Source organism: Leiobunum rupestre, chromosome 6 (genome assembly GCF_980474605.1).
Source record: "Leiobunum rupestre chromosome 6, qqLeiRupe1.1.hap1, whole genome shotgun sequence".
NCBI classification, from domain to species: Eukaryota; Metazoa; Arthropoda; class Arachnida; order Opiliones; family Sclerosomatidae; genus Leiobunum; species Leiobunum rupestre.
In genome coordinates, this window is record NC_143389.1 from 40513163 (window position 1) to 40536280 (window position 23118).

The window sequence follows — 23118 nt, forward strand, 5'->3', positions numbered from 1 at the left end:
TCTAAGCAAATTTTCACCTGCGCCTGCACAGCTGTCGGGGGAAGGTGCATGGGTACTTGTCCCGCAATCATTGGGGCTACAACCCCAATGGGGCCAGAACTAGCTTTAGCGGCTGAAATGGAACTGCTAGGGATGGTAAAGGTATCGGTGGTAGTAGTAGCGAGAGATGTTTTTATCCCAGAAGGGTGATGAATGGGAGATCCTTGAGACTGACTAGTAGGCAATATAAGTTGTTCACTTTCAAGAGGTTTGGAAGGTAATGAATCCGAGTTTGGTACTATTTTCTATTTAAAAATGAGGAAGTGTTTGGGAAAGAAAGTAGCCACAATAAAGTTATTAGTAACAACACAGCCCACAACCCATATTAAAATTGTTAGTAAATTTATATTCAAAGAATGAATAAGAAACGCTTCCTTACTCGAGAATCCCCTAACTCTGTTGTTTCTTTGGCTTGACGCCTTTGTAGTGTTGGACTGGTAGATGCCACTGAAGGAGTGGCGGAAGTTGATTGAGTTTCAACGTGATATTGAACGGAAGGAAGCTTATCAGGGGAGTCTTTCAATTGTTGGACAATATCTTGAATAAACTCAATAAAAACTTCCATGTGTTGTTCAATCAATAGATTGTTAGTCACCTGAATTATATAACAATTGTAAATTCCCTTGACACAATTTCAAACTTTTTAATAAATCAACCTACCAAGTTACTAGCTATTTCCTCAGGCACAGAGTCACTTATGTCAAATTTAAATGTGACCATCTTTCCTTTAGTCGATTCCAGTTGGCATTCAACTACTGTTCCTCCTTCCACACTTAAAACCGTTAGCTTTGGTGTCCTATCCTGGGTTTTTCGTCTTTTACCACCAGTTTTCTTTCTCTCTGACCGACCAATAGCACCATGAGTGCTGCTACTACGTTCCCGATGGTAGTCACTAGGTATATCACTTTGTTCACTGGATGAGTCAACGTTAAGAGATAATGTACTGGGTAAAAATGCACCATATATAACTTTCTTAACTCCATCTCTAAGAAATTTAAAATTAAAGTACCTTTCACTATCCCCCTGTTTTAGTTCATCATTCAAATACTGTATTTGCATTGTTGCTGGAGCAGTCTTGCACATATTAGGATCTGTTTCTTCAGATTGTTGTTGCACCTCCTAAAATAAAGGATATTTGATTGAAAAAAAAGGCAAATCAAGTCATTTGCAAGACTTCAAAATGCAATATAAATTTCAACTATTTTCTGATAAGAAAAATAATAAAGCCAAAAGAAAAAAGAAAAAGAAAAAGTGTTTGAAAATTATGTTAGTGATATAATACATTAATATCTGTCAAGCAAAAAAATAAATTATCGATTTACAATATTAAAAAGCTATGTTGGCCTAAAATTATTATTGGATATGTTTAGGAAGACATTCAACCACCACAGTTGGTATAAAGAGAAAAGTACCCAGTTCTAAAATAACCAACACCAAAAACCAGTCACCAGATGCAAAAGTTTGGTTTCAATCCAATTAAGGTTCAATACCTCGCTTAGAGAGTTTTGTTTTGGTACCTGGTTTTTAGAAGACAAAGAGTAGGCAAGAGGAAGCTGAAGAAAGACAGGTGAGGGTGTTGTTGTTTGAAGTTGAAACGAGGTTGAAGTAGTATTTTGGTCAGGAAGACTGTTTTGTCGTTGATACACCACGTGATTGCAGCATTGACCACCATAGCGTTCTCCAACATTTAATGTGCAGGGTCTCATGGGTCCAGTGCCAAGCGTGGTTAAATTAACCGGTATTTTATCCACAGTCAATTTTGAAGCGGGTGTACATAAATTAACCCACTCATTCACCTCAACTGAGCTAGCTCTATCCAAGATATTCTGATCCAAATTTAAAGATGGCTGACACCAAGGTTGGGTTGATAAGGCTAAAGGGCCAGGGGACGGGATGGACTGAATAGTTGGGCTAGGGGGGGTAACCAAATCCCTGGATTCTTCTTCACTTAAAACAGATAGGGAGTGACACTTTGATTTCAAATTACAAGATAGTAAAGAATTTTGGGAGTCACTAACAGTACACAAAATGTCAATTGGATCAGGAGATACTCTAAACCCAGATGGAGTAGTGCACCTACTCGCTAATGGGGTTGAGGGGCATGATATTGCTGAAATGGGTAGCTCGGCAACATCAAAGTTTAAATATTGACCCCGAGGCAGATTTAAAGATATCTTCCGTATTGGAATACCTCTTTGACTCAACTCAACATTATTAGTGTTCGTAATTGGGGTATATAAATATTCAGATTGTAAATTTTCTGAACTAGTGCACTCTCTGGTCCAAAAATTATTTCCATCGAAATAAGTAACCACTAGTTCGGGGGTTTTAAAAGTAGAGTTTGGTTTCTGAAACCCTTCTGCATCATTATTTTTAAATACTTGAGACTGATAAAAACCGGGCGACAAATGACTGGGCAGTGAGAAAGAATTTGAAGCCTGCCTGCTGTTTGTGGGGTGTGAAAGGATGGGTAATCCCCCTACCTGGGTAAAAGTTTGTTGTTGATGAAGTTGTTGACTTAATGGGTTTATTGGAGCCTGAGGCTGTTGTTGAATAGATTCTGTCACAACCACATTCTGTTGAGGCATTTGGCTTGGTTGATTATGTTGCACCATATGTGATATGACAGAGGGTTGAGGAAGTAGGTTTACAGGCATAGGCGTGGTTACTGAAGACATAGTTGGGAGTGGTTGTTGTTGAGAAGCAGGGATAACACCAGATGGTATTATAGGGATCACATTTGGGTTAACTATTTGAGGTATGGCTTGATTAGTCAGGGGTAAGTGGTGTCCTAGAATTGGCTCTTGCATCCCAGACACAGAATTTAAAGCCACTGGAACAGTTCCAACAGAACTTTGAATATATCCAACAGCGGACTGCGTTGCTGTAGCCACATCATGGCTAGTTTGAGTCAAATGGCCAGTAGCAGAGACTGTATGAACCATTTGCTGAGCCTGTAGTTGCGCAGCCACAGAGGTATCAACAACAGTAGGCATAGGAGCCACAGTAGGCTGTTGATAACTAGTTGGGACATAGCCAACAGCATTTGCTTGATAGTTAGTTGCTAAAGCCATACTTGTTTGAGGTTGTTGAAAACCCTAAACAAGAATTTTTGACAAATTGTAACAGCAATCTGCACATTAAGCGTCAGTTTACACAGAATGCAAAATTACTAGAGCAAAGCCACAATAATAAAGAAGTAGAAAATTAAACTATTTACCTTAGGAACAAAGTAGACTTGCTGAGAGGAATAAGCCATCATATCTGGGGGTGGCCCTTGATAAGTGTTTTCTGGAGATATGTCAGCAGTAGCTAATATCGTTCCTCCAGCAGCTAGAAAAAGAAAGAGCAGTAAATTAGATTTGGCATAAATATTCAGTTTTACTCCAATTCACAAAAAATACTTTCAACTAGAATTTATTACACGTTTCTCAATCTCATCTATGTATTGAGTTCAAGGTGTTATAAATGCACATTGCTTAATTTATCTTAGATAAACCTCAACGCTATAGCAACTTGTCTAAAAGTAGTGTCAAATTAAATTTGAATTTATAATTGCTGGTACGGATACTATGTGAAATTATTAATATTCATAACAAAATTGAACTTAACTTTGAACATTAACTATAGATTTTTAAATTATTTAAGCATTGCTACCTCTTGTCATGGGTATTTAAAAAATTTTCACCTACACTGTCGGTACTCATTCAACATTAAGAAGGAAAGTATAGGCCTCTTAATAGTTTGCAAAAAAAGGACCGCATAAATGAGGTCGTCAAATGACAATGCAACAATCTCATGCATGCAACCGTTTTAAGCCCCCAAGAAACTCACAATGCCTGTACATTGAATTTATCTCCAAGCATTTAGTTTAAGCTGCACTTAATACACCTTATACATAAAACCTGTTTGAAAATTTAATTTTTCCTAAGTATAACCCCCTTTATTTTTCTAGCTGGCCCCCTCTTAAAACGATGTCGTGATCATAATTTCAATAGCTTTCTTTGATATCAAAAAATGTGGAAAGATGGTCTAGACTAGATAATACTAAAGCTAGCTACAGTAAAGACTTATAGAATAGAACCTTCAGAAAATTAAAAAAAATGTATAATTACAGAGTCTTCAAAATAGCTAAATAACATAGCGGTTCATAATTGTAGAAATTTCAACCTTGAATTGGCGCCAGAGTTTTATGTAAATAATACAGCTGTAAATCCTCTTCATGAAAAAATAATCCATAAAAAAAACTTAAGAGTTGCCCTTGAACTTCCCTAAGCTATTGTCTTAAATTATGAGTAATTTTGGAAATTTTTATATAGCTTACCGTATTTATGTAAGTACAAACAGTAACTCACTACTTAATAGTAATATGGAAACTTTGACGGTAATAACCTTTCTAAGACTTTACAGATAAAACAGACAGTTACTCAAGAGATAAGATTAAAGACCAAACATATTGGGGTAAAGAATATACAACGTTTCTCTGCAGATATGGACAAGTTAATTTTTAAAAACACGCATTTTGACCCCTCCAAATAAAATAAAGAATATAACTCACGTAGCTCTCCAGTAATGCTACTGCTCATCTGTTGTTGAAGTTGGTGTTGCAGCTCCTGCTGTTGCAGTTTTTGTTGTCGTATCTGTTCTTGCTGTATTTGAATTTGTTGTTGTTGTTGTTGGATCTGTTGTTGTTGCTGTACATGCTGTTGTTGTTGTTGCATTTGAATCTGTTGAATTTGTTGCAATTGCCTTTGTTGCTCTACCAAATACTCCGGATTCTTAACAAAATTTTTTTTAAGAGAAATGTATATTTTCTGAGAATTGTAAATGTAGTACATGATTGAATAATATTTACCTGAATATTTCCACTTTGGTCAGCAACTGTTTGGGCAATTTGTTGAGGATTAGTCGCCAGCGACGTATCTATCCCCGATTGGATCTGAACAGGTTGACTATGCTGCGTTGGTTGGTTTAATTGCTGTTGATTTTGCTGCATTTGAACTTGTTGCTGCTGGGCATGCTGATATTGTTGTTGCTGTTGAACTTGGGCTTGAGCTTGAGCTTGGGCTTGCGCTTGTTGAAGTTGTTGTTGCTGCTGCTGTTGTTGTTGCTGTTGCTGTTGTTGTTGTTGAACTTGCTGTTGCAAGTGATGAGCCCTTTCCCTCGTTAACGTGGCAATCTGATTACGAATTAACATAGCAACAATCCTCACATCATCTTCTAGGATGATGCCAGTCATTCCCTAAGTAAACAGAAAAATACCGTTAAATAACTCAACAAATATAACGTTGCAGGAATAAAATCACATTTAAAAAAACAACAGCAGATTATGAAGTTTCAAAAACATGTGAACAAATATCAAACGTGCTGAAAGGCATCACGAAACATCCGACTTCATCAAAGCGATAAAACATAATTCGCTTCGGGGTCCCTTCTCTGACTACACATTAAATAATTTCTACAAAGGGGAGCTCACAGCCATTATGAGCAAAGACTATTATTACTTTGGCTTAAAGAAATGAGAAACAGCTAGATTAATAAACATTTTCAAGGTCAAAAATTGCGTTTCCCTCTCTTTCTGAATAAATTATATTTCGGTATTTTATTAACTCCCCTCTTAAACATCGTAAAAGCAGCTGCACCAATCAACTGCTGGAACCAGTTTTGACTCTTTAAAAACTACCTTAATAATTATTACTATCGTATATTTAAAAATAAGGATTAATAAAATAGCAGCGTAATAATACTTACCATGGCCTGAGCAACTTCTTCAGGATTATCATTCTCAATGTCAAATTCAAATTGAATGGCTTCATTTTCTTTATGCTTATCCTTTCTCTTCTTCGGGTCAAGTACCCTTAATCTCATTTCAACCCTGGGGCTCGAACTCGCTACGCTTTCTTCTTTATTAACAAAGTCAACTTTGATACCCATGTCCTCTTGAAAAAAATCCAACTGAAGCAGATCCTTTATTGTTGGCCTTCAAACAAATTATTCATTAGAAATTATAAATAACATTAAAATTAATAAATTTCCAAGATATTCTTACCTTTCTTCTTTGATGAGTCTAATACACAGTCCAATTATTTCTTTTAATTCAGAAGTTTCAACTTTTTCAAAACTTTGAGGTGGGACACCCTATATATTTAAAAAATACTTTTTACTACTTTAAACTGTATGATTGTATAAAAATTAATGTACTTACACTAGTAACTTTCTTGTAAATTTGAGCAGGGCCACTACATTCGGAATAAGGGTATTCGGAAGTAGCCATTTCAAGCATGCACATGCCAAAAGCATAGACATCAACTGATTCGTCGTAATGTTCTTCATACATTTCTGGAGCCATAAATTCTGGGGTTCCTGAGATTAAATTACCCAAAGTATTAACATTTTTCTTAATATTAACAACAAAAGTCCAAAACTCTTAAAATGATTTTTACCAATAACACTTTTGGCAAAAGATCTATTTTTCAGGGTGGCTAATCCCAAATCTCCAATTTTGACAGAGCCAGTAGTTCCGGTAATGAAAATATTGTCACATTTTAAATCCCTATGAATTATAGGAGGTGATCTTGAGTGTAAAAAGTAGAGGCCCTTAAGAATTTGGCGGCACCACGACTTCAAAACTTTCAGATTGATTTTCTTGAACCTCCTTAGATACCTAATTACCAAAATATAATAATCAATGGAAGAAAAGACACTGCTGAATCAATTTTTAAAATTAAGAATAGCATACGTTTTTAAGGTTCCAGAGGTCATAAGCTCGGTGATCAAAACTAGATATTTTCGTTTCGGGGTGTTGACTTCCCAATAATCATAAAATCTGACAATATTGGGGTGCTGTAGACCTTTCAGCATTTCAGCCTCTTCTCTAAACCTTTGCCTTTCACTTTTATTTAATCGCTCCTGCAAATAACAATAAAATAAAGTTAGATATTTAAAATGACAATAATGCAAGGTAAAAACAGGGATTGAAATGAAAAATTATACGAGTTGTGTATGGTAAATAGTCTTTAAAATTATGTCATATCACTATAATATTAAATTAAGTCACGTAATAATTATTTGGTTTTTCCCTCATTTATTTTATTACATAGGTAAAAGAGCTTTGACCTCTCCAATCTGATAACTTCAAATGGAGCATTATGGCCCAGCAGAATATATAATTATATTATTGGGCACAGATGCAAAATGCAGTTACCAATACAATGTTTATATCTAGCGGGTCAAACTCGGCAGTTTGGCTAGTACCAGTAAAAATAAAACATATAATCCAATAGAAGAGCGATATATGTTATTAGTTTCCCAACTTTCCCTCATATTTTATGCAGCAAACATTGGATGTTTTGATTTATTTATTTTTCTCCCAGGGGTAATTGACTCCTCCAAAGTTTGCTCCTCCCAAAGGAAGAAGTAGCATCCTAGAAAATACTCTACCACTCTTTAATATTCATAGGAAGAAAAAGGGTGGGGGAACACTATCTTTCTTGGTAGACGCGATTATTTTACGTGTAGGTGCAATCATACGATTCCCCTTTTGGCACAGACGTTCAGGGAGAAGATTACTTCCAGGGGTTGTAAATAGGATTGGCGAAAGAGGCCCTTATACCTTAATTTAATATTTAACGGCAGTAAGGGAAAACATTATTGGGCACCAAGCCAACGCCGCGAAGGATTGGAACCAAATTTAATTCAATTACGAAATAAAATATTATCATCTTCTCAAATGCAAAATACGAAAATTGCCATTGAACAATCCTGATTCAATTTAAGAAGCCAAGAAATTATATTTCAATTCGTCTTGAAAGTTGAGGGGTTCAGGCTTCAGCCATTTGTTTCAAAATAGGCATTTAAATTGACATAATTGATAGGCTATTTCTTCGTAAGCGACATCCAAATAGATTTTTGAAAAAGTCAAATAGGCAAATTAGCATCGATTTGGGGAGACTGGCGTCACCGGGTCGAAATTGACGTCTTGACAAATGAAAGATGATGACCCGCGGATAAAGAAAAAGCCAAGGACGGGGGATTTCTTGAATTTCTTTTCCCGTTCGAGAAAGATATTTTAATCTGAACTGGCGCGATAGTTCGCTTCGCCGTCTCAATATCGTTTCAATTAAGACAAAGCAATCAGTCGCAGACTTTACTTCCCTCCCTGAGTTAGGCAGAAACTGCAAACCGACATAAAGGGACATTTAGGAATAGGAAAATTTTTCGCGTACGTTATGATAGGATGTCGCGGTGCCAAGGTTCTATTAACAACACCCTCCTACGATCGTGGGAGGGTGGAGGCTACTCTTCCCCCTCTACAAGACACAATAGGAGTCTATCGCCGATAAAAACAGGAGAGATAAAAGCTGCTTTTACAGGGGGCTAAGGTTTTAAAAGGCTGCCGCCGGCGAGACTAGCCTACTGGGCGCAATCAATTTTGTCGAGAGGCTAGTAGGGGTAGCCGGCTTCCAGGGAGACCCTCACTTCGAGGAAGAATGATCGGCAAAAGTTGCGTGAATGGAATGGCCAGAAACAATTTACGGGAAGGACAATAGAGGTCGGATGTCCTTCTTTCGGAACATCGTGCCAAGTAGGCCAAGGGCCGGCTCTATATAGCTGGCGCTGCTAACTCGGACTGGTCATTGGGCGGTGGATAATAAACTTTAAAAAGTTCCGCTTTAAACAAGGACATAAACAACGTATATTGAATGTCTAAAACCTATTATTTGTAAAATGGCCCAGATAATATTTTAGCAAAATATAAAAAAAGTCATATGAAGAACAATAGTGTTTTTTTTTTCACCAAAGTGGGACAGAACGCCAATAAATAACCTCGGTATTACGAGGATAAGCGGCTTCCCTAATTTTAATATTGACACTAACCAGAAAGCGTAGTCGAAAGCGGGGTTCACCCTTCGATACTCTTGAACCAAGTACCCGCCGTTTGTTCACCTTGTAGCAAATTCTATTGAAAATTTGTACAACCTTTCCCCATTGAAACCCTTCCATAACCATCCTTTAAAACTGATGTAACACGGCGCAATAACAAGGGTAACTCTTAAGTTTGCCTTTTTTTCGCCGGGACCTACCCTTCGTAGAAAACACCCACGCCGTAATCAATTAAACAACCTTACAATCTAGTTCAATGCCATTGGAGTAATTATATCGTAGACTAATAGGCCAAAAAAAGGAAGCTATTTCCTAAATGGCGTTACGCCCTGAAAACTATTATTCGTGTGTAAATGATTGAGTAGACCTAGCCCTTACCATAAGTTACGTAAAATCAATAAGTATGACACTTTCTGTTGTTTTAATGCTACGTTTCTAACCGAAACCATTTTTCTAGCCCAGCTTGAGCTGGGATTTGCAACGGAACTGAGAGTTATAGCAGAGTTCCCAACCAAAAATATATAGGACAAGAATTTAAAAATTAATAATGGGATAATTATAGGACAAGAATTTTATAATAATGGGATAATTATAGGACAAGAATTTTATAATAATGGGATAATTATAGGACAAGAATTTTATAATAATGGGATAATTATAGGACAAATTTAAAAATTATGGGATAAATTTAGGGCAAATTTAAAAATTATGGGATAAATTTAGGACAAATTTAAAATATATGGGATAAATTTAGGACAAATTTAAAATATATGGGATAAATTTAGGACAAATTTAAAATATATGGGATAAATTTAGGACAAATTTAAAAATTATGGGATAAATTTAGGACAAATTTAAAAATTATGGGATAAATTTAGGACAAATTTAAAATATATGGGATAAATTTAGGACAAATTTAAAAATTATGGGGAAAATTTAGGACAAATTTAAAAATTATGGGACAAATTTCCAAATTATGGGATAATTATAAGATAATTAGAGGGAAATCAGTTCAGTTATCATTTTTGTTAATAGTCATACTTATTGTTATTATATTACTTGTCTATATACCTAACAATACCAATCTATATGTGAACAGCCTCGAGTAAACATTATATTTTAAGTTATAGTCTAAAGCAGATATTCGAAGAACAGACTAATACAAAGTACGTTTTATTTCAATTATTTGAAAAACGGCCAGGGGGCGCGCGTGATTTTCGCGTAACCAATTAGGTACGACTATTAGATGAACTCAAGGTTTCTTCGCAATTCAGAGTGTTTACAATAAACGCCTAACCTACGAAAGTACTTCAAAAGGCATCCTTCAACTTAATCTTGGCAACAATGAAAACAATTCTTCGAAAACAGTTCAATTAAGTAGCGGTTTCTTTGACGTCATATCGATTAAAGTTAATTTCACGGTTGGACCGAAGCCAATACTACGTTTATTTTTTGATAATGTCAAAATTAATTTTATTTACAAAACCAATGGAACACATTTTGACAATGGAAAATTTTGGTCAACCCCTGAAAGAGGAAAACCAAATACGACCCCCAAAGTGTCGTAATTAAAGTTAAATTTTGGGCGTAAAAGTTACGTCAGTTGTTTAATATTTTAAAGTTCTGACGCAACGAAATTACGGCTTTACACGAGAGCTTATAGAAGAACAAGGTAGAAATTAAGCGGCACACCACTGAATAAATAAAGAGGGAACAAACTCGAAACAGAAAGCCCGTCTAGTGGCGCCGCAGCGGCGGATCTTCGAAACCGGGCCGAATGGTCAAATATTTTCACATCTAGTGTTCAAACCTTTCGTTACCTAATATTAGTGACAAAACGGGGAAGGAGGTAAAGATTTCGCTGTAGGGAACACGCGAGGGATTACCGCGTTACGGTAGTGGAATAAAAGCCTTCCTTCTCGAGATCTTTAGTATTAAATTGAAAACAAAAAATGCACACCGCCAAACGAGAGGAAAAAAAACGTTTATCTCCTTAAATTGATCTCCCTCTCTCCGAGAGAATAGCTGCGGGGATTCTCGACGAATCAGAAGGATGGAGGCGCGACCCCTAGTGGCTTCGATATCGAAGTGTGACGCGAGAGTGCTGATATTGTTAATAGGTGAAAATAAAGTTACGTTTTCGGGGAGGAGGAACCGCCCAATTTGGCGTCTTCGAAACACGCGCCCGACCGGCTGCCAGACTCCATGTCTGCGCGAATACGAAACGGGTTTGATTTAAAGAATCCGCGCGCAAGGCGAAGGAACCTTTAAGACAAGGCGCCACCAATACGCTCGAAAAACAAACGATTTTTTTAAATATCTTTAAGAGACAAGTGCCAAAAATACGAAGTTTCAAAGCGGAATTCGTGCTGTGTTTAGTTTGTTTACTATCAAATGTTTTCCTCCGATTTCATTCATTCCCGTTTTTTCTCTGGTTTTTTGCCAAAAAAACTCACGTATAAAAAGCTGCTAGCTACGCAAAAGCCTTCCCGAGATGCTCGGCTTCTCCCTGGGCACCGATTTTATTATTTCCACCAAAATCTGGAAAATAATTAGGGGGAAAGTGACTTTTGACTTTAAATTTTGGGTAAACTAGGAACCAAATAGGGGCCAATGTTAAGCAAAATAGTATCTTTAACACAATTCAGGCCGGTCAGTAACGGGTTTTGAGGCCACGACAATATGTTAAAATTCAGTACAAGTTTTCCGGAACTCTTGTTACTCGATTTAACAAAGCTTTCATACTTATCTCCGACATGGATTTTTATAAACTTATGACTATAGCTATACTTAGACTAACAGAAAAAGAATCGCGAAAAATTATCTCTACTAAATTTTTTATACTATTTACGCTTATGGATAAAAATAAATTAAAATCACGACATTATTGGGCTAATAACACGTTTTTATTATAAAATTAAAAAAAAATTATTTATTGTATATTGTAATTTATATATTTTAAATTATCTCTAAAGATGACTTATTATCGGATCCTAATAATTAATTTAAGTTTCTAAATAATCTAAAAAAAATATGTACTAAATTTTAACTATATTTTGACTATTTTGGTAAACTGCCCTTTAATAATTTAAGCCGATGGTTCTTTTCGTGATTTATTGAAAATAGGGTACTTTAGGGACGAAATCTCTATTTTAGGGTAGATTAGGAAACTTAAAAAAATAGGAACTTTCAGATATTCTATAGTGAAATGTTCTCGCCACCTGGGCCAGATCTAAAAGGTGGATTGGTTTCAAATATTACCTTCATATAGCAATTTTTTCGAAGGTTCATCTGGCATAATAGCGCGAGATAAAGCAACGCGTAAACACTCGGAACCGGCACAGTTTATTTCCATGTAGTTCTACCACTTTTAATTTTTGTAAGAGTCATTCATACGCCGTCATCTAGCGAACGGAATCGAAAGTATTAATAATAAAAACTTTCACCAATACCAAATTTTCAAAAGTTTACTTCTAAATATACTTTTGGAAGATGCTGTAACGATAATTTTCGTAATACTAATTAATAACGAGTAAAATTACACTATAACTAAAAAAACGAAATAATTAATAAATATAAATTAAACTATTAAATTATAAATTTAATTTACACGCGATATGCAAATATTATATAATATAACGTATTTATAAAAAAAAATTATATAATTATTAAAATAATTCAGCATATCACTGAAGCTATAAGATACAGTGCCAGGTTCTTGGCGAGGGGTCTGACACTTGCCATTATTTTGTACGGGATTTCGGGATTTCGTAGAGATTTTGGCGATTTTATCATTACTTTTTGAAGTGATTTTGGGATTTCAATGTTAATTTACCATAGAAAGAGTTTAAAGATTTTGCGATTTTAGACAAAGTGTACGGGATTTTGGTAAATGTCCGACCCCTCGGTTCTTGGTATACATATATAATATATTAACGCCTATACACTTAAGATATTTAATTACGCTAATATATTTAAAAAAGAATGAGAGGCGGAAAACCGTCGTCGACCCTGGGGATTTCAACAAACCATGTATAGTTATGAAATGGGCACTGGGTCTGCGCATTAGGATTCTTTTGGAAAACTACTATCGACCTTGAAGAATGCAATTTCCCAGACTCTTATATTGGAGACGACCACAGTAGGTGTTACTCAACGTGCCCCCGCGCGAAAGAGGTGTTCATTGAGGGAGAACCCGGGCGGCATCGCCAAGGACAGAAATAATCAGTTCGTAATCAAAGGGGTATTTCATCCCTGGAACAGGAAACTTGGAAAGAGAGTAAATGTACCGAGTTCCAGGGTCATAGCCAGATGACGACCGCCAATTCACTCCAGTACCCACTTAGAAAATCACAAACAGGTGACTAGCGACATCTGGTCTTTGTCGAAGGAAACAAAAGACTTTCGTATAAAAAAATATATTAAGTACCTTCTTCGCTTTTACGAGGCGAACTAAATTATCATAAATGCATCAGTAATAAAACGAAGAGTTCTTGACTATGGAACATGGTCTGATGATTTTATTCTAAGGACGGATAATTTTCAATCGTAAAGGTTTTATCACCGTGTCTCCCATTTCAAATATTATTTTAGTCCGAAATGGCAGTAAAGAGAAATTTTGATTCAGAATTTCTAAAGAAATTTAAGATTCATAAAATTTTATTATTAATATTTGAAACGCAAAAAAGGGGCTTCCGGTTATAATAACAGGATATCCTGGCGTTTGTGGTTTGTGCAAGCATCTTAATTCCCTCAAAGTCAGATTGCAATTCCCAATAATAGTCCCATAATGTTGCCATAGCAGGGTTGCCATAATTTTCAAATTCAAATTCCCTGACCATTTTAAGAGATTTTCCCTGACTTTTTTAAGACCAAAATGTATATTTTATATTTTACTTTTATTAGAAGTTAATAAATTTAAATGGAGTTGTATTTCAGTAAGATGTTGGAAAAATTAGCCAAACGTTCATGGAAATTAAATTATAATCATAGAATTTGTCATAGAACTAGAGTAAAATTACCTTCAAAAAGTGTCAAGGTAAAGTTGAATTATTCCCCGATTTTTTAAAATTCCCTGACTTTTTAGGCCCATTTTTAAATTCCCTGACCTTTCCCTGACGTGTGGCAACGCTGCATAATCTTGATACAAACGGCCAAAAAAAATCACGAGGGAATTTACACCTACAGCTTTGATATAATGGCGGCAGGCAAATAACGGGAATTTTTCTAGTAATTTCAAGGTTTTCTTCCAATCATCCATCTCGTAGTCTAAAATTCGTGCTTCGTTCCAGACAACGAAGTCTGAAAAAGACAGAGGCAAAATCACGATCCTAAATCAGCTAACTACGGTTAAGCCCGCGCTTTAAAACGCGTAGGAGGAACGTGTAACTTAAATAGTTCGTGCTTAATTAAGCTTAGTCTACGCGTTACCCTCTACGCGTTTTATAGCGCGAACTTAACCCCGTATAATCGGGGCCATTACTTTTCTTCCAAGGATTTACCTTTCTTATCTATTCGAGAAGCGGAGATTTGGATCATTGAGATATCGGTTAAAAATTCTTAGGATTCGCTACGATGTGGAAGAAATATCTGGGTTGAATGTCTCACTACAGAGTTACCACATTCTTAAAGTGATAACATTCCTTAAAGACGTTTGAGATCGTGCGCTGAAGAGCATTACACGGCTAATTTCAAATGACTAAATTTCATCCCTTTTAACACGGGTTTTCATCTATCCGTAGAACGAAAATTTTTCTATTGTTAGGAAATGATGAATTACCTGTAAAATATAATAATATTGTTTTACCTATCCAGGTTGTTCGATTTAAATCGCCATTTAAATAACTTGTTGAGGTTAACGGTAAGAGTTTGTGTAGGGAGCTGATGGCTCGCGTGGCGTGAAGGGCTTGCCACCACCCTCCTACGCATTGTAACCCGGCCACCTGAATGAATGGTTTTAAAGAGTCGCTTGATGACTTAGGCCTAGCTGATTATAACCTATTAGGCGCTATTATATTTCAATATATTTATGAAGAATCTACAAAAGTAGGTTTTCTAGCAATGAAAATTCAGAGCAAACAAAATCACAATTAGTAATTAAATATAATAAAATTAATTTAAATTTTAGTTTACATTACTACAGCGATTAACTTATTAATAAATTTGTCAAGAAAAATAGGCATACAACATTAAAAATCAATAAAAAATTAAATAACTTCATCGCCTGTAAGTGAACCATTGGATGACGAATCTGACGAAAAGTCGAAAAGTGTTATCTGTGATTCCGCTATTACTACGTCGTTAGTTGATGGTGAAAACCAGTTCAAACCGAGGAGCTTCGAAAAGTGCTACACGTAGTGCTTCGGACGACAATCTAAATTGGTCGCGTTTGGAGAGGAAAGAGGACCCAATCCAAGGATTCTTTAAAACCAATTCCAAACCAATTCCAGGCCTAAAAGTAACGTTCCCTCAACAATTTGACGCCATCCGAAATCGCGAAAAAAAAGATAACGAGGGAAAGAAACAGCTCGTTTCTGGCTGGACGCGTTTTAAGAAAATGTGGCGCAGCGCGGATTACAGACGGAAAAACCACACTGATAACGCAAGTTACGCAACCCACCCAAAAAAAGGCGCCACAATCTTTCAAACCAATTTAACGCCGCTTGTTATCGTTGGTCGAAGCACGGCCAACTTTGACATTCGCCGAAATTACACGAACAAGGATTTTCCCGGTATGATCCATGCTATGAACTATATTGGCTTCAATGCAAAAACTATTCTAAAAACTATTTTCCGCTAGGGGCGCTCGACGCAAATAATTTTTTTTTCGTAGGTTAACATAGAAACTTCAACGAATGGGGTAGCCGCTTTTGCGCGAGTTGGCCGTGGTCGAAGTTTAAATGTTTAAATAAATGAAATTTTGGTTATTTTCCATACAGCGAAACCCGCACGATATAAGAGAGAAACCGCCAAATTGGGCGACTATCCCGCTGGTCCGGCAAACCCTTTTCCCTCCACACGCGTCAGCGACATCGCGGGAAAGTGTAAGCCCCTAGATGGTTAAGGATGAAGCGAACCAGGTAAGAGCGTTTCCCCGTCGCGTCGACCCTGACGAGTCAATATGATAAACGCGACTACCTCAATCGGCATTTCTATCCCGGCGACCTACGCGAAGACCGAGGCCTACGGATCGAATTGCCTAACTAATTAGATCTGCCCGGGAAAAATGGGCTCGTTTGCCGAGAGTAGAGAGAAGAGAGTATTTTGGGAACGAACAAGAAACCAGGCGAGCAAATAACCAGGCTGACGGACGTTCTCCGATAAATGTCAGGCGTACTTTAAAAAGTCATTCGATACGGGCCAACTTTTGTTCGCGATTGGATATAGCTAAGCACACCAACCCACTGAAATCACGGCTATTTGACGAAAGGAATGAATGTCATATTTGGCCTCAAACCCCCCCCCCCTCCCCAAAAAAACCGATTCCGAGAAACGCTTTTTTTGTTAAAAAGACTCGAATTTCCGGCGCAATACTAAGGATAATTTTTTCCCCTTCCAAAAGATGATCCTAACCGTCTTCTCCCCGCGCCATGATTCACGGGTGGAACATTTATGGCCGCCAGAGGGGTATCACCAGACAGTAGGTGGAAAGCGCGACATACAAGCTCCGACCATTATCCTTAACGTTTGGTGACGTAATCGTCGAGTGTAGGTCGCGACAACTCAGAGTCATGAGTCACGAGCTAGCAATTATTCGCGAGTCAGTTCGGGGTAGCCTCCTAGTTAACCGTTAAAGGGGGGGGGGGGAGAACGTAGACAGAAAATCCGCGCGGAAAAAAAGGCAAAGAACAAAATCCCCGCCTCTTTTCCTCTTTAGTCAGTCAACCCTTCCTTTTTCTGTAATCATCGGAATAAACTTGCGCTGGAATAAAAGGTATTTCGGGGTTCGATGACCAGAGCCTATTTTATTCACCACGCTTGTTCAGGGTGACCACCAAATTGTGAGATACAAATTCTCTGACTACTCCCTGACCACTGGGTGAAGATTCGTAACAACTCCTTCCGCGTTGAGTTTGCAAGTCAAGGTTGGCAAAAAACCGGCTTTTTTTAAAATTGAAAAATCCAGTATGATTAAAACCGGCTGTAATCGGTGGTTAAAACAGGCTGTACCCGGTGGTTTAAACGGTTAAATCCATTAATAAAAAATGATCAAATTCCTTATATCAAGCCCTCATTGAACAAATTTCCCGATTTAAAAATTACGTTTTTGCGCGTGACAGGGTTGGCAAGAGCCAGCCAGACTGGATTAAGCCACCCTGGTTTAAGCCAGATTTAACCACCAAATAAAATCCATGGTTAAAACCACTTTTTTTTATAAAAAAAATTGAGAAATTAATTAGAAGCATTAACAAAACTTAACCTTCACTTTTTGTCGCGAGTAATGAGAGCTAACATATAAGCAATTAGGGTATCTTAAAATTAATTTTGCGCGTGAAAATACGATGCCATGTTAGGGTATAAAAGCGGGTAAATAAGTCTGCTATACCTCACAATGTAAAGGTACTGTCACGCGCCAGGGTTGGCAAAAAACCGGCTTTTTGCAAGTTCTCAACCTCACTGGTTCGAGGGGTTTTCCGCCGAGTTCTTCGGTTTCCTCTTTCCATAAAAACTTGAGGTTTACGGTAATAGTTAGTGTAAGGAGCTGTTGGCTCGCGTGGCGTGAAGGGCTTGCCACCACCCTCCTACGAATTGTAACAATGACACCTGTTTAAAGGTATTATAAGTCACTTGATGACTGGGAACTAAGGTGGTGCCATTTTAAGAGATTTTCCCTGACTTTAAGGCCAAAATTTTATTTTATATTATACTTTTAACAGAAGTTAATCAATTTAAATGGACTTATATTTCAGTAAAAAGGTTATTGTAAATAAATCATAATCATAGAATTTGTCATATTACAAATTACCTTCAAAAAGTGTCAAGATAATATTGAATTCCCTGACTTTTCCCTGAATTTTGACGAATTCAGAAAATTCCCTGAGCTTTCCCCGACTTTTTAGGCCTATTTTTAAATTCCGACTTTTTAGGAACCTTTTTAAATTCCCTGACTTGTGTCATCCCAGTTTTACAATATTTGCAACGAGTGGTTCTTTATCATCTAAGTATTTATTCATAGCCATCTAGATTAATCTAGTTGGCTATGATTTATTTATTCGTTTAAGGGAACCAATGAGATACCGCGTCGATATGATGGACACTTAAGGGGAGGAGCTTACTGGCAGACCGTGAGGGGGATTCGCAGGCACGCCGAAAATCGTCGACTTATTCTCCTTAAGCATAAATAATGGACCGTGGATTTTTGAAACACAATAATTTGACCTTATTGAATTATGTATCTACAAAAAGGTAAAAGAAGTTATTGAGTTTAAATCAAACAAGATGTCACGGACATTTAAGTACACACAATCCCCCCCGATGTATTAACTATATTTTAAAATATTAAATTTAAATAAATTTTCAATCATCTTGTACATTAACTAATTAAAACCCAAGAGGAGTTTTATCGAAAATGAAACGCTAACGAGTTAGATGGCGCCTGTATCAATTAGTAAGAAATGCAAATACGACAATAGTGCATACGCGGGTCGGTTGGGTCCCGCAAATAGGCCAGAAATCTCACTTGAAATTAAAATTTCTTAATGCAACCGAAAACGTAGTTCATAAATGATCAGTACTAACAAAAATATAATTTTAAACCAAGCACGTTATTTAAACGTTAAAAAAATTATGTACATTTAAATTTGAAAATCACCCAAAACCACTAAAATGTTCAAATGCCCCACATCCGGGACCCGATTGGACAAAAGTTAATAATTCCGGCGAGAGCATGATATTTCCCATCCATTGACGTATCACGTGTATTTGTACCTTTAACGTACCGAGATAAATCGAGCGAACACCGGTGGCGGCGGCGGCCGACACAGTACGTGAAACTAATACACACAAATCGATTAGGATTGTGTGTAAAAATGTGAAGGCTTCGTACAACAACGTGTAAACGTCTATATTTAGACTACAATATTGATCGTTAATGGATTACGTCTTTTAGACACACCTATAGAATGACCAAAGCCCAGATCCGCTACGTTTCTAAAAGGTCACAATGAATTTTCGACTAAAATAACCTATAGGAAATTAAGAGCACGTAGAAAATCAATTATGCAAACATAACATATTACATTTTTAACGAGATTTTCCGTCCTAATCGATATTTTCAAATACATTTAGATCAACTCGCGTTACATAAACGCTGTGATCTGTGAAAGTTAACGGCAAAATGTAGCATTGAACCCACGGCAGGGTTGCTACAATATTCTCTGATTCAAATTCCCAGTTTTCCCTGAACATTTTAAGTTATTTTCCCCGGCTTTCAACTTATACATTTATCAGAAGTTAATAAATTTAATAAACTTATATTTCAGTACCAAAGTTATTTAAACGTTAAAAAACCTTTTAATGATCTAAATAATAATAGCAGAATTTGCCATAGATCTAGAGTAAAATTATTTTAAACAAGTGTCAAGATTAAACTAAATTCCCTGACCTTTCCCCAGTGTGGCAACCCTATATATGTGCTATTTGTAAATAGACTAATTTTAAATTTTCCACGCTTACATCAACGATGAAAACGAATGAATTGTTGTTAACCGCATCGCGTTTCTTAGCAGCAGACCCCCCACCCGTAATTAGCATAAATTTCTCGATAGCTATAAAACTAATAAATCGCCCGGTGTTTTGGGGAAGTACACGCAAACTACATTATATCGTGCTATTAAACCTCGCACTCTTCCAAGGTCTTCGCGAGAAACAACAAAAACGAAGAAAATACGGGATAAGTAACAACGGGCATTCTCTCACGGATGACTAATAACCACGCCACCGAGTCACACGCGAATATTCCTACGCTGGAAAAAAATAATAATAATTGGATGCAACGGAAACGCGAGTGGTTTCCTTCGGGGCCCGTCACTGGCGTCTTTCAAAACTTTCGTTAAACAGCGGAAAAATCAAGGAAGCGCGAAACAAAAACAACGGGCTGGAGATAAAGAAAAAATAACCCTTTCGTTCCTAACCCACGTAAATTTGGCATTGCCGCAAATAAAGTCGGAAAGGCATTACTTAAACCCACGGGGAATCCAAACCACGCGCTTTATTTTAGAATGAGAGCGAAACGCAGTCAAAGGATACCGCAAGGCCGAAAACAAGGATATTTTAAACGCCACCGAGAAAAAAGGGGTAAACCTTGGATTGATTTTGGTTCTTCATTGGCGTATTCCTAAAGAGGGTGGCGGAGTGGTTAGAGGAGCCGGGTTCGATCCCAGCTTGTGGCATTGTGTGAAAACTCGGAACAACTTGCTAGTTCTCTCCCCAGTGGTTAAAGGGGTTTTCCCCGGAGCTCTTCGGTTTCGCCTTCCATAAAAACTTGAGGTTAACGGTAATAGTGAGTGTAGCGTGGAGTGAAGGGCTTGCCACCACCCTCCTACGCGTTGTAACCCGGCCAGCTGAATTAATGGCTTTAAAAGTCGCTTGATGACTTACAAGGAGAGTACCCGAGGTGTTTATTGCCAATTTTGTTCAAAGTCGGGCGCAATGTAGACCTATATGAGATATGAAATTTCTCAAAAGGAGACGTTGCACCACCCATTCGATTTGCCATGGTAACCGAAAATGTTTTTGACCACTTAAAACAAGAAAACTCCCATTTAAAAAAGCATGGGATTTTTTTTTTTAATCACGAAATGGGTAATTTGGACCACCTTTAGGTAAATTTCATCAAGTTTGGGTAAATTGTAAATTTTTGAGGTAAAATAAGGAAAAAGTGTTCAAAAACATTTTCGGTTGCCATGGCAAATGGAATGGGTAGTGGCAACGTCTCCTTTTGGGAAATTTCATATCTCATATAGGTCTACATTACGCCCGTCTTTGAACAAAATAGGCAATAAACACCTCGGGTACTCTCCTTGTTAGGCCTAAGGTGGTGCCTTGGGTGTATTAGCTTAGCTGATTATTATTATTATTATAGGAGTGAGAGCTAAATTTCAATCCCACTCAATTTCGCTTCTCGAAGTGAAGAGAGGTATCACCGACCATTCAACAATAGAGATTTCCCAACCAATCATGACCCCGAGTTGGGTGAGGGCCACTTTGAAAAAAAAAATCGACCTTCTTCCCATTCGCGCTATACTACAAAAAATAAAGCCATGGTCATAACGAGAATGGAATTGAATAGAATAGTCTTCACCCATCCAAAAGGATTCGCCGAGATTAGGGGGGGGGGGGGGGGACTGAAAAAGTCGGGTAGTTTTTCGAAGGTGGAAGACAGACGGATGAGGAGTGGGGGAGGATGCCGATAGACAAGTCTGGGGATTATTCGCGGGGAGACCCGAGATTAACGGTAACGTCGTAGTTACGCAAACTGAACCCTCTTTACCACCTTCCCATCTTAGTAGCCGGTCAGATACCAGACTAAATATTAGCTTACCCCGGAGAAAATAATTCTATTTTGCGGTTTTTTTTCTTTTCTTTTTATAGCTCTGAAAAAAATCGATTTGAGAACGAAAGTGAAAGTGAAATGAGAAAACTTTCGGAAACTATTTAACTTTTTTATATTATACGAGGGCCCTTAAGTAATCGGAAACTGCTTTTCTCGAAATAAAAGCTGGTGATTAGGTCCTCGTACACGTATCGCGGCTGAAATAAGGATGCAATTCGAGGGAGAACGACTTTATGGAATTGGAATACAAATGAGAAGCGACCCAATAATCGGGATAAACACCTGCCCGGAAAGGTACGCCACCACCGACGGGGAAGTAGCGCCTGTTAGCCCCAATCTGGCACAGCGCCGGTGTACGAACGGGAAACCTGACGCGCGGGGGAAAGAAAATTAACGTACGGGTATTTCGAAATCCGATAAATTGTAAACACGGCCGGGGTGTACCGAAAGAAGTTTATTTGCTCTGCCGATTTTTAAAGCGAGTTTTTGTAATAAGAAAAACCAGATTCGTTTTCACAGTCAACAAATATTTCGTGCCACTAGATTGCGTTTTATTTTAAGCTTTCAAAGGAATTAAATTTAATATAAACGCGATTAATTTTTACCATCCGCGAGGTCTTGGTGAAGAAGTCTATTTTATCTTTCCAGGATGACCGCGGAAAAGCTAAAATAATGTTATAGGAATTAGTGGAAATTTGTAGTGGATTTAAATAGGGTTCGTACAAAATTTCCGGAGATAAATTCCCTGACATTTCCAGGTTTTCTCTGACCAAAACGCCAAATTTACCCTGACCATTTTGGTAGTTTAATGAAGTTTTGAGGTAAAATCTTGATAATGTATTGTCAATACATCTCTTAAAAATTTATTTGCCTGATTTTTTGGGGTCATTTTCCAATTCCCTGACCATTTAGAAACATTTTCAAATTCCGACTTTTCCAGGTTTTCCAGGTCGTGTACGAACCCTGTTATAGGATTTTATATACATTTTTTTGAAATTTTTTAGGAAAATATGGATTTATAGGATTTTATATACATTTTTTGGAAATATTTTAGGAAAATATGGATTTCTAGGATTTTATATACATTTTTGGGAAAATATGGATTTATAGGATTTTATATACATTTTTGGGAAAATATGGATTTATAGGATTTTATATACATTTTTTGGAAAATATGGTTTTATAGGATTTTATATACATTTTTGGGAAAATATGGATTTATAGGATTTTATATACATTTTTTGGAAAATATGGTTTTATAGGATTTTATATACATTTTTTGGAAAATATGGTTTTATAGGATTTTATATACATTTTTTGGAAAATATGTATTTATAGGATTTTATATACATTTTTTGGAAAATATGTATTTATAGGATTTTATATACATTTTTGGGAAAATATTTATGAAATCCTATAAATCCATATTTTCCTATACATTTTTTGGAAAATATTTAGGAAAATATAGGATAATTTCTATGAAAATTACAGGAAAATAGACTACAAATACTGTATTTCTAACTTTGTAGTTTGATTCTTTATTAAAATAAGTATATTAATAACGTAGTTATAAGCAGACATTGAAAATATAATAAATGAATTTAGTATAATTTTTCTTATAACATAAATGTAATTTTAAAATA

General features: G+C 36.8%; 1 protein-coding gene across 11 annotated transcripts in view; it reads right to left on the bottom strand.

Moving 5' to 3' along the window:
* LOC149940936 (uncharacterized) overlaps positions 1-23118 on the bottom strand; it is a 70786-nt gene that overhangs the window by 9554 nt on the left and 38114 nt on the right. For 8 of the 11 annotated variants that reach the window (XM_090177229.1, XM_090177228.1, XM_090177227.1 and 5 more), the window contains 12 exons: positions 6779-6948; positions 6483-6703; positions 6245-6402; positions 6089-6177; positions 5791-6019; positions 4895-5281; positions 4598-4817; positions 3260-3372; positions 2523-3137; positions 1049-1158; positions 700-982; positions 419-634 (listed from right to left, as the gene is read on the bottom strand). In XM_090177229.1, the coding sequence (XP_090033355.1) occupies positions 419-634; positions 700-982; positions 1049-1158; positions 2523-3137; positions 3260-3372; positions 4598-4817; positions 4895-5281; positions 5791-6019; positions 6089-6177; positions 6245-6402; positions 6483-6703; positions 6779-6948 (2811 nt within the window). The remainder of the gene's footprint in view (positions 1-418; positions 635-699; positions 983-1048; positions 1159-2522; positions 3138-3259; positions 3373-4597; positions 4818-4894; positions 5282-5790; positions 6020-6088; positions 6178-6244; positions 6403-6482; positions 6704-6778; positions 6949-23118) is intronic. The other 3 variants (XM_090177232.1, XM_090177235.1, XM_090177234.1) reach the window with 3 other exon arrangements.